Below are 16,793 nucleotides of genomic sequence, written 5' to 3'. Positions count from 1 at the left end.
GGAGATCAGGGCTTCAGAGTGGCTGAGGTAAATCCAGCACCGAAACTTGTCGAGGTAGCAAGAGGCACGGTTACGACGCCATATGGGCCGATCATGGTGAGCTGGAGTCCTTCGGCGTCTAATACAGAGCAGAGCCAGTCGCGGCGGATTCTTTTAGGCGTTGAAGCACCAAAAGACATATTGGTGAAGCTTCCAAGTTCTCTCCCCTGAAATTCCGGGGCGTGTTTGAGGAGGAAATCGAACTCGTTTGAGAGACTGTTCTGTTCATGGAGAGCCCTTGAATGCATTTTCCCATAGAGCGGATCACGTATTAGGTATTCTAGCCGAGTTGTTAGTTTGTCTGAAATGATGGTCAAAGAAATACGGTGTATTGTTCACTCTTGAATGCTTCCTGAGCTTCTATTTGAACAGGTGCAAACGCAATTTGGTTGCTCCTCGGGGTTCATGTTGATCCCCTCAGGACGAATGACTTACATCTTGTGCTATTCGGTCACCTGCATATGCAATCATGCAGCTTGCCCTCATTCCTGGGCCACCCCTTGGTCTCTTTATAAACTTGCCCCGCCTTCGGGATCAGTTTACCCGAGTAGTGGGCTGTTCTGTTTAGCCGGACGGTTATTTGCCCTTCCTTAAAGCGGTGACTTCGTTGAGGCGATTCAGAGGCAGCTCAAGTTCTTTTGTACCTATTTCACCCAAGCCCTGCCCCTCCCCTCCCCTCGCCCAGAGAAATACTAGCATAGTTTGTCTTTCTTGGTAAAGCATGGGCGAGAGTAACCCCATTATTCCCGGCTTCGCGCCGGATCCTTCAGTTGTCCGTATCGACGACACCTTCTATCTTGTCAACTCGAGCTTTCACATATTCCCTGGCCTGCCCATCTTTGCTTCAAAGGATCTTGTCTCCTGGGAACATATTGGTACGCGGCCATCTCTCTCAAATTCCATCGTTCGTGGGTACGAGGCAATGGTTACTGACTATTGTAGGCAACGCCATCAACCGGCCGTCTCAGCTTTCTCTGTCGGCAGCTACCACACGGCTTCACAAGCTAGACGGCCCTCCCAGCGATGTCATTGTTGAGACAGGAGGCCTCTGGGCTCCAACGATTCGCCATCATCGTGAGAGGACGTATATCATCTGCACAAACGTTTGTCACCTGGACCAGAGCTGAAGCCCGGCGAGGAGCCGCCTCATCCTTCCGAGCTGGTCGAGACAAAGAACTTTATCATCTTCACCGATGATATCGCGTCTGACCGGTGGAGTGACCCGGTCTATGTGGACTTCTGGGGTATTGATCCGGACCTCTTTTTTGAGGATGACGGTCGGGTCTTTATCGCTGGATGTTTATGGAGCAAGGATCTTGTAGAGGAACCCACCATCCACGGTATTGAGATCAATATCGATACCGGCGAGCATCTTGCACCCCCGAGGCTCATGTGGACTGGCTCAAGCAAGATCACGCCCGAAGGCCCTCACATCTACAAGCGAGACGGCTGGTACTACCTCCTCATTGCCGAGGGCGGAACATTCGAAGGCCATCAGATTTCGGCTGCCCGCTCTAGAGACCTCTGGGGGCCTTACGAGGACTGTCCTAACAACCCCGTTCTGGCACCAAGCCCTGGGAGCAGTGGCTACAAGTACATCCAGCACAACGGCCATGGAGACCTGGTCCAGGATACAAAGGGCAACTGGTGGCTCGTGTGCCTAGCTGTTCGAAAGGACCAGCTGGGGCGATACGGAATGGGCCGTGAAACCTTCCTGACGCCAGTCCAATGGCCTACCGGAGATTCGTGGCCGGTGATTCAGCAACCCATTGAGTCTTTTCCAGCTATGGGCAAACAGGATAATATTCCTTCTCGCCTGAATCCCACAGTTGATTTAGTCTACCTCCGCGATCCAGACCTCAGCGCCTATCAAATCAGTGATGATGCTCAACAGGTCACCATTCAAGCATCTTCGACAGATCTCTCCGAACCCTCGGCTGCCGTGTCCTTCGTGGGCCGAAGAAAACGTTCCCTTCACGGAGAAGATCGCGCGGTTCTCACTATAGGCCAGGCGGAATCTTCGTCTTCGGTGATCGCGGGTCTGGCTTGCTTCAAGGACGAACACCGCTATGCAAGAGTCTTCTATGACTTTTCCGACCATTCTATTCACTTTGAAGTCAAGAACGCCGGGAGAGCTAAGGCCATATGTAATAGTACCCAAGTCACCTCGCCGAAGGATATGGGAAATCCAACAGGCGCCTTTGACATTCACTTCAGGTTGATGTACTCGGAGTCAAACCTTGATTTCACGTGGATGACTGAGCACCCTGAGACAGGAGACACCGGCTGGGTGTTGGCTGGCAATATTGATATCTTGGATCTGGCAGATCGGGACTTTACTGGTCCTTGTGTGGGTGTCTTTGCCACGAACAAGAAAGGGGACGCTAGTTGCGAGTGCACCTTTACGGATATTTCGATCTGTATAAAACAGACGTTTGATTAGTACGCTTCATTATTATATAAGCATCACTTCACATTATTAGACCAGAACATCTTGCTACTAACCTCTGTTGGTTTTGGTGAGCAGAGCTGCCCGTGTAAGCCTAGGTGTGCCGACTTCCGGCGTGATCGACATCTGACTGGCCTCTTTAACTCAAGAGTACAGGCTACCCGTACTTGGAAGATGCTATCTATAACTTATGAGAAAACTCGACGTGCACCCCGTTGAGAGGAAATCAAAGGTGCCTGGACGCCGACCCTCTGATTCAGCTTCCCCATGGGACTAGCTTTCGTTCCCTAGATCTGTAGAATACCCGTCCTATGGGATATCTTCCAGACAAGGAATCGAGAAGAGTGAAGTGGCTAATTGTCTGGGGTAATCGTTGCCTGTAGGGTGCACAGTGAGTATCATGGCCAGTGTGGTGCACCCTCGCTGCTTCGGCACAAAGGTTAGCGAGGCTATACATGTGCCCCTAGGCTCACAGAACAAGTCAAATGAGCAAGTTGATCCAATACCATTATTTATTGTTATTTAGGTTGACTTGCTCGGTTCCAATGAAGTCTATCCCCTGCAACATCTGGTTGCTCTCCCGTAAGATGGCGCAACTTTGCAAATGCAAAGCCCGGGGTCCCTGCCAATCCTCCAGGAGGGCACTCAACTGCTGTCTGAGACCCGGATCACTCAACCAGCAATCTCTGTCTTCTCTGATTCATCTGTACACGATGCGAAAAGCATCCCCATCTAGGCGAGGGGCATAAGCCCACCAACAGTCCGCGGGCCTTGACTCGGCATCCGGCATAGCTAACGTCCAATATGACGCATCACACGGTATAAAATACGTTTGCCTGCTCAGCCTCCATGTCAAAGCCCCTCCCCAAATCCCCAGATTTCATTCAACCCCTGTCAAGAGGTGCCCACCCCAGCAGGCGGAAACTACGCGATTGGGCGGCATGAATCAACAGCAGCAGACTACATCCCATCATCTCAGAGGTGCCTGATACGAATAAACGAAAATTCAAGTCGCCTTAACAACGGTATCTTCTAGCATGCGCACACTCTCAAGTTAATGGGCAGCTGTGTCGTCAGCTGTGGAGTAGAACATTGGTTATGCCGTGATGTAAAGGCTATCTTATTTAATTTGAATGATACAGTGTATCTGAGACAGCCCATCTTGTGCAAGGAACTAAAGAATCAAGGTGACAGGGAACTTCAAGGGAGACTATTTTCGTTTAGGTACCTGGTATAAAAGGGACTTAACCCGTTTCTCTTGAGGAGCCAAGGCTTCTTTAAACACCTTCTTTTGCCCCCCCGTCTATATGCCGGCCTCTTGGCTCATACCTTTCCTAGGCAGTGACTGAGATCTCTTTGACAAGCCATGTTCTCCCTCACAGGTTGGACAGCCTGGCTTACCTTGGCACCATATACCACCGGCGTGACAACCCCTTTCGATTCCACATGCTCCACCATCGCCTCAGACCTACAGTTGGAGAATACAACCGTCTAGTTCTCCGAGTATGTAACCTCAGGGACAAACTTGACCATTGAAGGCCTGGACCCGTCCTGCGGCGCGGCGTGGCAGGTAGTCACTGCAGACATGTGCCGTATCGCCCTCACAGTCAAGACTTCTCCCAGCAGCGAGATAAGTATGGAGGCTTGGCTGCCACGGAACTGGACCGGTAGATTTCTGAGTGTTGGCAACGGGGGACTTGGAGGATGTCAGTTGTATGCCGCAATTAGCACGGCAGCGTCCAACTAACGATACCAATACAGGTATCTCGTATGGAGACATGGCTTACACCATGTCTCAAGGATTCGCATCGGTCGGCGCAAACAACGTATGGGCATCGGAAGCGCCAGGCTTCTACTGAGACTGACTACATCTCTAGGGTCACAACGGAACAACGGTCAAAACGCTGCTCAACAACACGGAGTCGACTGCTGACTTTGCATATCGATCGTGAGCGAAACTGTCTCCAAGACACCTCTACCAGAGTCTGACTCGATCTTTAGTGTACACACTGGCGTTGTTGTCGGGAAAAGGATCACCGAAATGTTCTACGGCCAACCCTATACCAAGTCGTACTACTTTGGCTGCTCCTCTGGGGGGCGTCAAGGTTTCAAGGAAGCGCAAGACTTCCCGGCCGACTTTGACGGTATTGTCGCCGGGGCTCCAGCGCATGCCATGGGCAACCTGACCTCCTGGGCTGGACATTTTTACCCCTCACTGGCAACGTCACCAGCCCCAGGTTTGTGCCCAAGGCCAGGTGGCCCCTCATTTGGCGAGATGTGTATAGTCAGTGTGATGGCCTCGACGGAGCTGTTGATGGAGTTATTGAAACTGCAGAGTGTTGTCACTACGACCCGAGCGGCCTCGTTTGTAAAGGTGGGCAGACAAAAGACTGCCTCACTGGGGAGCAAGCAGAAGCCGTTAGAAAGATCTATAGCCCTCTCCTTGACAACCACGGCAACTTTGTCTACCCCGCCATGAACCCCGGCTCCGAGGATAACACAGCGTTCTTGTGGTTCAGCGGCGCCCCGGTATCTTTGTCGTACGAACTGGCTCGATACATTTACTTCAAGGACTCGGAATGGGACCCGGCCACGTTGAAGCCGTCAGACTATCCATACTTCTGGGCCAAGAACCCTTTTGGGCTCAACGCGTGGAATGGTGATCTGAGCCTTTTCCGCAACCGAGGTGGAAAGGTCATTACGTACCACGGGCAGATGGACTCGGTGATTACGTCTGGAATTTCGGAGACGTACTATGAGCATGTCTCCAGGTCCATGCAGTCCTCACCAAAGGAGCTAGACGAGTTCTATCGCTTCTTCAGAATCGGTGGCATGAACCACTGTGCTCTGGGTCCAGGGGCATGGAACTTTGGACAGGCTGGTCCTACCGCACACATGGACGCCGACCACAACGTATTGGAGGCTATAGCACGCTGGGTAGAGCAGGGCATCGCACCCGAGACGCTCACTGGGACAAAATATGTCAACGACACGGTCAGTATCGGCGAGGAGTTTCAGCGCAAGCATTGCCGCTATCCATTCCACAACGTCTACCGAGGGGGCGATCCGAAGGATTCAGAGGCCTGGAGTTGTGTAGAGTAATCCTGGGAGGTGAACATGAGCCTGCAAAGCTGTCCAGTATAAATTCGAGCTGAAGCATGACCAATAGCGATCTGCTTAATGGGGGCCTGTGCTCTTGGTGCTTTGAGATAGTTCATGGCACTCTTTGGGTAGAGGTTAAAACCACACCAAGTCTTTTTTCCCTTTCTGTGTATTATTATATCTAAGACACACTCAGCCGAGATGGCTACTTAAACTGTTGTCATGTTCTAGACTATGAGGCTAAATGCTTTGAAATATGCAACAACTTGATGCTGTTTTTTTTTTCACTCGGTAACTTGATGTAAAGTTTTAATAGGCTCATAGTCTAGATTTGATGTTAAAGATCAAGTTGGGGTTTGAGTTTGAATATATCAGTCCTTTACGCCGAGGGTTGTCTCATTGACAGTTAAATATCGGATGTGATATGGATCAAGTGCCAGCGCCAACGGGAATGAGACTAAATGCCAATTAATTCAATAAAAACGATTTTTGATGTATTATAGTATGGCCCATTCTCTACTGTTGGCGTCACCTGCAGTCTTGATGGTTGTGTGCATCATCCTCCACGTCCATTCTCATGATGCTCTAGGGTGGCTAATAGTGTCTTCTGTCGAGATTTATTCTAAGCTAGGTGTCTAATTAACCCTGTTTGCAACTTGCATTTTTGGGTCAAGTATCTGTTTATGGAAACGAAACCTGAGACCAACAATGCAGAGCTGAAACACAGCGCATCAAGTTGCCCGTGTCTTGTATGCTATGCACAGGAGCTAAGCCTTGTATATGTGCAGCTTGAATTTCGCAGACAAAGGTGACAGTGCTATCTGTCAGCAGTCAAGACACACGTAAGCATTACTGCGTCTACGCTGCATTCACCATGCATCTGCCATTGGGGTAGAGAATTCTAACAGAGAGACACGGAGGGGGAATGGCGGCACCTTGGAGGCCTAGAGAGCTTCTCCCACCCGGCTTGATTTGAAATATGCCATGCCTTGAGAGTTTCAATTCGACCAGCCAAACCAAAATTCCTCACTAGCATGGATGCAAAGCTTGGCTGGCCAGAGGCTGTGCTGGATATGACGGCTGTCGCACCGTCTCCAATTGGGCCTGAGACCCTTGCCCTGGTGAAACCTTGTCCCTTTCTGGGGGTCGCTTCGACGGCATGCATCTGCCGGCGCCAAAGGCAATTCAAGGGCAATTAGTGCATACGAGAGGGCGAGGCCTCGGCTCTTGGGGGCTTCCGGTTTGATCAAGCGCGCCTTTTGAGTGAGTGAAACGCTGCTTGGCTCTACCCCGACTCGGGCACATCAAACTGTCCGTCGTCGTGGCTGTGTAAGAGATGCGTCCAGGGGCGGCCGCCTCTTGCTTCATCCCTGTTTGAGGCTAACCCCTCGACGGGTTTGGGGATGTTGTATTGTTTTTGGTCTTGATATTCAGAGTATAAAGAGCTTGAAGGTTGACTCGGTTTTGTTTTGATCATCAATCAATTTAATCACACTCATCTTTTGTACATACAAGCCAGCCTTGCACCTCTATTTATCCACCTGTCTTTCACCATCAAGCACATCAAGCACATCAATCAATCAATCACAATGCACTCCTCTGCCCTCCTCTTCTCTCTCATCCCGGCCGCTCTCGCCGCAGTTCATAAGGTCAAGGTCGGCGACGGAGGCCTCACCTTCTCGCCTGCCGATCTGAAGGCCGCCGTGGGAGACACTGTCGAGTTCCACTTCTACCAGGGCACACACTCTGTCGCCCAGAGCAGCTTCGACAAGCCATGCGAGCCCCTCAACAGCACCAGCTTCTTCAGCGGCGACTTTGACGTCAAGGATAAGGTCAGCAATGAGGTCTTCACCGTCACCGTCGACGCCGAGACCCCCATCTGGTACTACTGCGCCGTTCAGGGCCACTGCCAGAATGGCATGGTTGGTGTCATCAATGCTCCGTAAGTTTGCTCCGACACTCAATAACTCGATGGCATACTGACCCTTTAAATTAGATCCAGCGGACAGAGGACCCTCGCAGCCTACAAGAAGGCCGCTGCCGACGTTGACGAGACCGTCGAGCCCAAGTCGACTGGCGGCGGCGAGCTTGGCCCTGCTGCCACGGCCTCCTCAGGCTCTTCTGAGGGTTCTACATCGACTGGAAGCGCCGCCTCCGGCACCGCCAGCTCGACCGAGAGCGCAGCACCCAACGCCGGCATCGAGACCCGGGGTGAGATCCGCTGGGGACTCATGAGCATGGGCGTCGCCATGGCTGGTTTCTTTGGCGGTCTGATGATGTAAACGGACATCTAAAAGGCATGGGGTCAGACTATGAGAATGGTCACTGTCTGTGAGAATGGAGGAATTTTACTGCCAAGAGCAAAACGGATCGCCGGCCTAGAGCCATTCACAAGGGATCCAAGTTGAAACACAGCTGCTAGCCAGCATGTAATGACTGTACTTTGAATACCCAAATCAATTGAGAATGTATGAATCCATTTGAGAAGTTTATAAAACATGTCGAGAGCATGCAAATGAACTGAAAGAAAAGTATACATTAAGGAAGGGTGACTATATATAGGCCCTTGTATTCTCTATGGCTAGTCGTCTGAACGATCTCCCATCCTCATACACCTCTAGCCTCCCCCTTTCTATGAGAAACTGGTTCTAGGCAAAGTTTGCAGCCTCAGTCGTAGTGGCAGCACGGGTTGAGGTCAAGAGAGTCGTAGCTGTGTTAGCCCCAGGGGTGGCCAGGAAGAAGTTGGCATTGTTCGGAGCAGCACACGTGTTGTCAGGCTTGGGGGTATTGTCATTCATAGGCTGGGCGTAGGTGGTTAAAGCCATGTTCTTGCCGTTGCAGGCATAGCAGTCGAGGTCGACAAACTCGAGGAGGCTGGAATCGTCGGCCTCCGAGATGTCCTCAACGCGGTCCGTGTACAACAGACAGTTGCGCTGATCATTCGGATCGGAGGATAGGGAGAAGGCGACGCAGCCCGTGTAAGTCGCACAGGCTCCAGCACACGACTCTTCGGGCGTGCAGTCTGCCACGGTCAGTCTGAGCCAGGGCTGGGCACACTGCTTGAGCGTGGCCTTTTGGCGGACGCAGGTCGGCTCTGGAGTATCGGCAAACTTGTTTAAGCAGACGTTATCAGCCGGAGGCTGCCAGCAGGGGATTTGCCAGGCGCAGCTGCGGTCGTAGGCCCAGATGTTTGTATCGCCAGAAGGACCGGTGGGCGAGTCGGCAGACAGTCTGGTCGAATAAATGCGGCATTCTTTATGGCAATCATTGACGTAGCGATACTCGAAATGACCGCACTCATCATCACCGAGACAGCGGGCCGCACACTGCTCCTTTTCAATGTTTCCCACGAAGGAGAAGTAGAAATCTGGGTCCGCTGTGACGGGTCTCTTGTCGCAACCCTTGCCGGCATCAGGGTTGGATCCAACGTTGGCACAGATTCTGCTGATTGTAGGCTCAGATGATGCAGAGGATGTAGTTGAGCTGATGGTGGTGGACTCCTCCGAGGCAGTGGTGGATACCTCAGAAGCAGTGGTGGACTCCGCCGAGGTAGTGGTCGACTCCTCAGAAGCCGTGGTGGATGCCTCAGAAGCAGTGGTGCTCTCGGATGCCTCCTGGGAGGTGATGGTAGACTCGCTCTCGGTTGTGGATTGGGCTGCAGTAGTTGTGCCAGTCTCGGCATCTTCAGTCTGTGAACTCTCAGAAGCCGTAGTTGTGCCAGTTTCAGCGTCCTCTGTTTGCGATGTCTCGGTGGCGGTGGTGGTGCCAGTCTCAACATCGCTGGTTTCGGTGCTAGCAGCCGTGCTGGCCTCGACATCACTAGTCTCGGTACCGGTAGTCGTTCCAGGCTCGACCTCAGTCTGAGAAGTTTCCGCACCAGTAGTGGCAGTCGTCTCAACACTCTCAGTCTGCGAGGTCTCAGCACCGGTGACAGTCTGACTCTCTGTTTGAGGGAGCTCGGTGCTGGTAGCAGTCTGGCTCTCCGTTCCAGGAAGTTCAGAGCTAGTAGCAGTCTCAGTCTCAGTCTCAGGAGGCACAGTTCCAGTAGAGCTGGCCTGAGAAGTCTCGGTACCGGCAGTAGTTGTAGGGGACTCGACATCGTCGTCATCACCAACGAGGTCATAGTCGTCAATGTTCTGGGGAGTGACCTGGTTGGACATGAAGATAGAGTCGACGTAGATCATGGCCGCGCTGCCGCCGCTGCACTGCATCTGAATAGAAAAGGTAGCCGAGCTGGCCGGGGCACTGGCCTGCTTGACGACGGCACTGTAGGCCGCAGTAGGGCCCGAGGTGAAGAGCGCCTGCTCGTAGAAGGGATCACCACCGAGGTAAGCTCTGATAAAGCAGCTATCCGTGGTCTGGGGATAGAGGACAATGGCGGTATAGAACCGGATAGTGTAGGGGGTAGACGGGTTCAGACCAGTCACCTGCTGTGAGATGCCAACATCCGGACCCAGAGCTCGCTTCGGACTAGAGTCGGCATGCATTTGAACACAGCCATTATCCTTGCTACCGTCGCCCTTGTATCCCTCATCCGCATGCTGAGCATCACCGCTACCCTCAAAGTCAACGATGCCACCATCGGGAGCTGTGCGGGCGAACTTGGCGCCCTTGAGCTCGTTGGTCACCACGGGAGCACTCGTAGACGTCGTCGTGGTCGCAAGATCCGTAGTCGCGCTGGGTCTACAAACACTGGCTGAGGCAAGCTGGACAGAACCCGAGAGGGCCAAGGCCGCCAGGGCCACGATGGAACGCATCGTGAGCGGGTGGTTAACGAAAGAATGGAAAGATCAAAAGAGTGGATAACAAAAGTTGGATGATGGAACCTCGAAGACCCGGCAGAGAATGAATGAGCCTTTCATATAGGGAGCATCTTGACCCGCCCCTGAGCTGGCTTACACGGGCGAGCTCATTTCGAGGCGCTAGAACGGCGATAGTGGCATGCGAAGCCTAGTGGCTTTCAAATAGTTTCACGGACGGCTCCGGGCTATCCATTCCCCATACGGCACTTGGAAAGCCCTCTCAACGGCCGATATTCCCGATGAAGAAGATTGGCGGCATTCCACAATTTCAACGGGGTGTTGTTACGAGATGGAGAGCATGTCGTGTGGTCTTGTGGAGTTGACTTGGAGGATCTAGCAGCTTGGTTCATGGCGAGAAGCGATCAATCGGTTGAAATGCCAATGCAGGGGTACTCAATGGTCTCTGAACTACTCGTACTCTGCACCCTAGCCGAATCCTCCCGGTAAATGAAAAAAAAGACCGTTATTGTTTCAGCTGGCCCAGAAATCGAGAATGGCGCATATCAGATCAATAGCGCGCCGAGCTAGAGGCTAGCCCAGCCCAGGTCCCCTGATCGGCGGAGCTGCAAGGGCTTACGAGCAGTCATTCGCGATACGGATAAATAGATTAATATTGGCAAATAAATTTTCTCGATGCTTTCTCAAAGGTGTTCTGCCCTATGTACGTAGGAGCGTCTGGGATCAAACAAAGGGTTGCGTGACAAGCAGCATTATACTATTGTATGCCACTCTGGAGCCAGTCAAAGGTATTCAACAAATCAAACCGAAAACCCAATGAATGCGGCAGTAGTGATCCCAGAGACTCCAGATCCCTGTCGTTTTCTGTAGCAGTGTTTAGATGCTGATCAAGCACGCGCTGAATGATAACCTGACAGTCGCTACACATGATGCTGTTTGGCGCAGTTGGGCCAACCCAATTCAGAAATGCAGCAAGCAAACTCAGCTGTTGGACGATACTCGACCGTGATAGCTCAGAGTTTAGGGGTGAGTACCATAAAATGTTGGTCGAAGTAACTCTTGACAGAGGATGCCACCCCCTGGGGCGGCATAAGCCATCAACTATCATTCCATTAGAATTTTGGCACTTGGTTAAACCGCAACAACTCACCAGCCATTCGAAATTGCGCCGCATTTCGGCGAACCGATCTTTATGTATCCAGAGGACAACCGTGACTCTGACTAAATCAAAGCTGGTGGCGAGCAAGTTGCCCTCGTCAACCCCACCGTGCTGGAGGAGCAGCCTCTCCACCAAAAAGATGTTCCGTAGATGAGCCAAGTAAGTCAAGATCCTGACGTAAAGAATCTTGATGTCAAGGTCGGGGTCGGATAAATCCTCGTGATTGTATACAAGGCTCGAGGGGTATTCAGAAAAGACTTTTAGTTGGCGTGCCTTGATGCTTCTGGCGGAATGTCAGCTAGTGTATCTCAAGAGGCCAGTCAACATACTCGAGGTAATCGAGTGTGATATTAGTATCGTTGCCGAGTGCAATCTCGACCAGTTCGTCGAGGACATAAGACAACATTATGCGTGCCCTCATGAACGTGACGCTGTGAACCCTTCCTTGTGTTTGCCAGCCCCTGTCGTCCAGTGTTTTCATGGCCTCTGTTAGAGTAGCCTGATCTGACATTAAATCCTCATCTTGAAGATCCAAGGGGAGCGCAGTTGAGCAATAGCGGCGACTAATGAGTGGAGGTCTACCAGAGAAGGAAACGACGGATTTGTCGGTGAAAAAGAGGTAAGAAAAAAGACGCCGCTTGTATTCGGTGCAGAATGAAGGTACTTCTTTCTGGACTTGTGATTTTGAGGCACCGTCCTGAGCGTGAAGCCCGAGGAAAATCATCATGGACACAGCTAAGCTGTGCGAGTCCCAGAATGTAGAGCCTGTCTTGATTCAGCATCTGGTTCTCGGGCATGCAGCCGTGAACTTACTCGCGTCTCCATAAATCAACGTCCCAAGTGTACCCTTTCGACGGCAGAGATCAAGAAGGAGGGCGTTGCCCGCGGTGAAGTGACGTGAGATTTCGATACAGTAGCCCAGGCTGGTCAAAGCAAGTTCGGTTGATTCTTTGCCCGGCACCCACTGCAGTTGACGAGGATCAAGAGACCCTAGAGCATCTGATAGGCCCTCTATATGAGCCCAGAGGAGACCGATCGCTTCCCATCGTAGCTTGTGACCACAAAATTGATCCATCCAGTCTTTTGCACTGGTCAAATCATCTCTCATAGGCCGTGCTGTGTTGCGGCATAGCACATCGGCAACCTTTTCTAGAGGGGAATCGTGTTGAGCAAAGTACCTAAATATGTCTTGAAGCGATTGGATAATTCGAGCTACCGCAACATGGGTCCAGGATTTCTTGCTGGCAGACGAAGGATCACCGTGGAAAACCATGCAGGCGTCTCGCTGGCCTGGGAGGTACTGCAGAACGAGATGACACATCTGACGAGTCGGGAGCGGCAGATCGCGAAATCCAATGTCCAGCTGGGATTGCTGACGAGCAGTTTCTGACTCAATATTTTGAGAGTCGGGCTGTTCAAGAATGGAGAGGCTGTCTCTAGTTTCTTTAAAGACGGAAGCATGACTTGTGGATCCGAGATAGCCTGGGCCAAAGACAGAGTTGCGCATTACTGTCCTGGAAGACTGAGATGACGGAGAAGATACTTCAGGTTGTTCCGAGTAGAATTGAATTCTGCTCCTCGAGCGTGAAGTTGTTGTTGTATAGACGCATCGATTAGCCTCTCCTCGCTTTCGACATCGATCACAGCTAGGTCGGGTGTGATCACAAGCTACTTTGCGTGCTCGACATGGATCACAAGCTTCCGGCCTGCCATTCGGCCGTCGAGGTGGATGATCTTGAGTGGTTCTCATTTCAAGTTTTTGGAAAGATGCAAATATGAGGTGAAGTTAACGTATAAGTTGAAGGTGAGGAACTCGTCGAGTTTAAGGTGCAGTAGCTCGGACCGAAGCCAGAGGAGGAAGATGCTACTGGTTCATTCTGCCTCGAAAACTGGGTATCCGGCTTCGGCTTCGGCTTCGGCTTGGCCTGCTTACAATTTCTATTGGCTTCAGATATTGTTTTGAAGATGCAACAACTGACCAATCGTCAATGAATGTGAATTTTCCAACTTTCTATGCCAGTCTTTCGGATACCGATACACATCACATTCTGGTTTCTCGAGTCGCTCACTAACAATGCAAGGTGGAGCTCTGACTCTTCCCAAAGACCTAAACTTTACGAGAACAATTGATGAGAAAAGTAATGAAATAGTACTAAAGGGACATGCTAATTAGAGTTGATACTTTAGATCTCTTTATTTCACATTTTAGTCTTTCTATGATATCCTTAAAGCTGCTCTTGGAGGAGAAGATACTAACATTCCTTCTTCTCGCGTTGGGAGGTGTGGGCGGCCCCCACCAAGGGCTTAGAAAAAGTGACAGTTACTTGTCCCCATGCTTAACCAACTAGAGGCAAAAAATTGGAGAAAACAAAGAAAAATGTGACATACCTCGAACAAAAGTCTGAGTATATCTTGCAACCATATGCTCTCCCTGAGGATAATCTGTGGGTCACGGAGCTGCAGCCCAGCCTCAAACCTAGCATTAGCGCGCAGGCGGGGTGCTGAAAAGCGTAAAAGCGGCGGGGCATGGCCTGGGTCTTTTTTCTGCCGTCAAAATTTCTGTCGCAAAGCTCAGCTCAATCACTCCAAAACATTTGCGACCATGGGCAAGAAGAGCTTCAGGGTACGCATCCCCCCGACCCCTAACGCGCCAATTGCGCTCTGCTGACATGACGCGATATACAGGGAAAGAACAGGAGAGGCGGCGGCGGCGGCCGAGGAGGCGCGCAGGCCGGAGGTGGTTGGAGAGACTATCCCGTCATCCCCAAGGAGAACGAGAAGCTCCAGCGCTTCTACGACACCCTGCTCCAGCTCCCCGAGGAGGAGAAGAATGCTTACTGGGAGGCTCTCAGACGCGAGCTCCCCAACAGCTTCAGGTTTTGCGGTTCCAAAGGGTGCGTCTCACGTGTCGCGGTGTCGCGAACTGCCTGCTAACCTTGATCGCCACACAGTCACGCCCTCACCGTCAAGGGCCTCCTTCAGACCAGATATATCCCCGAGATCGTTAACATCGAGCACCAGGATGGTCGCCCTGTCGAGCCCCCCCAGCCTGTGCCTTGGTACCCCGACGATTTGGCTTGGTGGATGACCACTCCCAAGAACGTCATCCGCAAGTTCCCTCCCTTCGCCGCGTTCCAAAAGTTCCTGGTCTCCGAGACGAGCGTTGGAAACATTAGCCGACAGGAAGTCGTCAGCATGATTCCTCCTCTGCTGATGGACCTCCACCCTGGCATGACCGTCCTGGACATGTGTGCCGCGCCTGGAAGCAAGGCGGCGCAGCTGCTTGAGATGATCCACCAGGGCGAGGAGGCTCGTGTTCGCAAGGTTCTCCGATCTTTCGCCAAGGAGGACGGTCTGGATCTAGGCGCTGAGACGCAAGACGAGCTCGAGGCCGATCTGGAAGCCGACCCTAGCGATGCCGGAAGAGCTACTGGTATGCTCATCGCCAACGACTCTGACTACAAGCGCGGCCACATGCTTGTTCACCAGTTGAAGCGACTCTCTTCCCCCCAACCTTCTCGTCACGAACCACGACGCTACTCAGTTCCCCTCCATCAGGCTTCCCCCAGGGAGGGTAACAGCAAGCCCACCTATCTCAAGTTCGACCGTATTCTGGCCGATGTTCCTTGCTCCGGTGATGGAACTCTGCGCAAGAACGCCAACATCTGGAAGGATTGGCAGCCTGGAAGCGCCCTGGGTCTGCACCAGACTCAGATCAGAATCCTGGTGCGAGCTCTTCAGCTGCTCAAGGTTGGCGGCCGAGTCGTCTTCTCCACCTGCAGCATGAACCCCGTCGAGAACGAGTCCGTCGTTGTTTCTGCCATTGAGCGATGTGGCGGCGCCGAAAACGTCGAGATCGTCGACTGCAGTGACCAGTTGCCCAACCTGAAGCGAAACCCTGGCATGAGGGACTGGAAGATTATGGACAAGAGCGCCAGGATCTGGAGCTCTTGGAAGGAGGTTGAGGACTTTGCCAAGGAGAGCCCCGACAACGTCATCCCCGGAAGAGTCGTTGAGACCATGTTCCCTCGGGTTGAGGGTTCTGACTGCGCTGATCTGCCTCTGGAACGCTGCATGAGAGTTTACCCCCACATGCAGGATACTGGTGGCTTCTTCATCACTGTTTTGGAAAAGAAGTCAGAGTTCAAGGCTAGAAATGAGAACGATCCCAAGCCTCAGGCCCAGCCCAAGGCCAACGGCGAGGCTCAGGTCGCTTCCGAAGAGAAGGAGCCCGCTAAGGAGGAGGCTGAGGCTGTCCCCGCTGCCACTGAGGCCGCCCCTGCTGCTGAGGAAGCCAAACAGGAGGATGTCGCTATGGCGGATGCATCCACCAACGGACATAAGAGGCCGTTGGAGTCTGAGGATGCCGAGGATCAGCCCGCAAAGAAGGCCAAGACCGAAGTTGAGTCGTCAGCTAGTGCCACGCCTGTTCCTCAGGCTCAGGCAAAGAACCAGGAGGGCAGCAAGCCTCGCCGAAACGGCCCTGTTGAGGAGCCCTTCAAGTACCTTGACCCAGCTCACCCAACCGTCCAGAACATCAAGGACTTTTACCACATCTCTAGCCGCTTCCCCGATGATCGATACATGGTGCGAAACGAGATGGGTGAGCCCGCCAAGGCTATCTACTACACCAGCGCTCTCCTCAGGGACATCCTGACCGAGAACGAGGGCCGCGGAATCAAGTTCATCCACGGCGGTGTCCGCATGTACATGAAGCAGGACGCCCCGTCCGCTGAGGTTTGCCGATGGCGCATCCAGGCTGAGGGTATGCCCATCCTTCAGGGTTACGTCGGCGAGCCCCGCGTCGTCCATCTCCATAACAAGGAGACCTTCCGGAAGCTCCTTATCGAGATGTTCCCTCGCATTAACGATGGCAAGTGGGAACGATTCGATGAGATTGGCGAGCGTGTTCGCGACATCGGTATGGGCTGCGCCGTCCTCCGTGTCGAGCCTGACGGCTCGGATCCCGATTTTGCTGAGCGTATGGCTCTGCCTATCTGGAAGAGCATCCACTCGCTCAACCTCATGTTGCCCAAGGAGGACCGGTCTGCTATGCTTCTGCGTATCTTTAACGACACCTCCCCTCTTATCAACGTTACTCTGGAGAAGCAAAAGGTCGCCCAGCAAGCTAAGGAAGCCGAGGCTGGTGAGAAGGAGGCGGTTGACGTGGCGGATCTTCCTTCACCTGAGGAGCCTGCTGCGGAGCCAGTGAAGGAGGAGGCAGCGAGTGAGACCAAGGCGGAGGAGGCCGCGTGAAATGAGAATGGTAAACTGGGTGTACACG

The 16,793-nt window shown here is 52.6% G+C and overlaps 6 protein-coding genes across 6 annotated transcripts; 4 read left to right on the top strand and 2 right to left on the bottom strand.

Moving 5' to 3' along the window:
- Window positions 1-760: 760 nt before the first annotated feature.
- On the top strand, window positions 761-2,482 carry MRS44_006371 (uncharacterized protein; the record flags this gene model as incomplete). The annotated part of the gene is made up of 3 exons (XM_065621739.1): window positions 761-914; window positions 982-1,113; window positions 1,161-2,482. 3 exons carry the CDS (start codon window positions 761-763, stop codon window positions 2,480-2,482), a joined length of 1,608 nt encoding a protein of 535 aa, XP_065477811.1.
- A 1,591-nt stretch (window positions 2,483-4,073) lies between these two features.
- On the top strand, window positions 4,074-5,590 carry MRS44_006370 (uncharacterized protein; the record flags this gene model as incomplete). Its single annotated transcript, XM_065621738.1, has 5 exons — window positions 4,074-4,194; window positions 4,250-4,314; window positions 4,366-4,436; window positions 4,490-4,725; window positions 4,902-5,590. The coding sequence occupies 5 exons, from the start codon at window positions 4,074-4,076 to the stop codon at window positions 5,588-5,590; spliced, it is 1,182 nt and encodes a 393-aa protein (XP_065477810.1).
- A 1,589-nt stretch (window positions 5,591-7,179) lies between these two features.
- On the top strand, window positions 7,180-7,872 carry MRS44_006369 (uncharacterized protein; the record flags this gene model as incomplete). Its single annotated transcript, XM_046274623.2, has 2 exons — window positions 7,180-7,532; window positions 7,587-7,872. 2 exons carry the CDS (start codon window positions 7,180-7,182, stop codon window positions 7,870-7,872), a joined length of 639 nt encoding a protein of 212 aa, XP_046140040.1.
- A 366-nt stretch (window positions 7,873-8,238) lies between these two features.
- Window positions 8,239-10,347, bottom strand: MRS44_006368 (uncharacterized protein; the record flags this gene model as incomplete). The annotated part of the gene is made up of 1 exon (XM_046283783.2): window positions 8,239-10,347. The coding sequence occupies one exon, from the start codon at window positions 10,345-10,347 to the stop codon at window positions 8,239-8,241; it is 2,109 nt and encodes a 702-aa protein (XP_046140041.2).
- Window positions 10,348-11,370: 1,023 nt separating this feature from the next.
- MRS44_006367 (uncharacterized protein) lies at window positions 11,371-13,016 on the bottom strand (the record flags this gene model as incomplete). Its single annotated transcript, XM_046274624.2, has 4 exons — window positions 11,371-11,451; window positions 11,501-11,792; window positions 11,839-12,274; window positions 12,323-13,016. 4 exons carry the CDS (start codon window positions 13,014-13,016, stop codon window positions 11,371-11,373), a joined length of 1,503 nt encoding a protein of 500 aa, XP_046140042.2.
- A 1,095-nt stretch (window positions 13,017-14,111) lies between these two features.
- On the top strand, window positions 14,112-16,765 carry MRS44_006366 (uncharacterized protein; the record flags this gene model as incomplete). The annotated part of the gene is made up of 3 exons (XM_046280532.2): window positions 14,112-14,132; window positions 14,195-14,403; window positions 14,461-16,765. The coding sequence occupies 3 exons, from the start codon at window positions 14,112-14,114 to the stop codon at window positions 16,763-16,765; spliced, it is 2,535 nt and encodes an 844-aa protein (XP_046140043.2).
- Between the last annotated feature and the right edge of the window lie 28 nt (window positions 16,766-16,793).

The sequence above is a fragment of the Fusarium solani genome (assembly GCF_023522795.1).
Source record: "Fusarium solani strain SB1 chromosome Unknown bctg00000003_1, whole genome shotgun sequence".
Classification (NCBI taxonomy): domain Eukaryota; kingdom Fungi; phylum Ascomycota; class Sordariomycetes; order Hypocreales; family Nectriaceae; genus Fusarium; species Fusarium solani.
The sequence above is the reverse complement of the archived record's forward strand: the minus strand, read 5'-3'. Positions and strand labels throughout refer to the sequence as shown.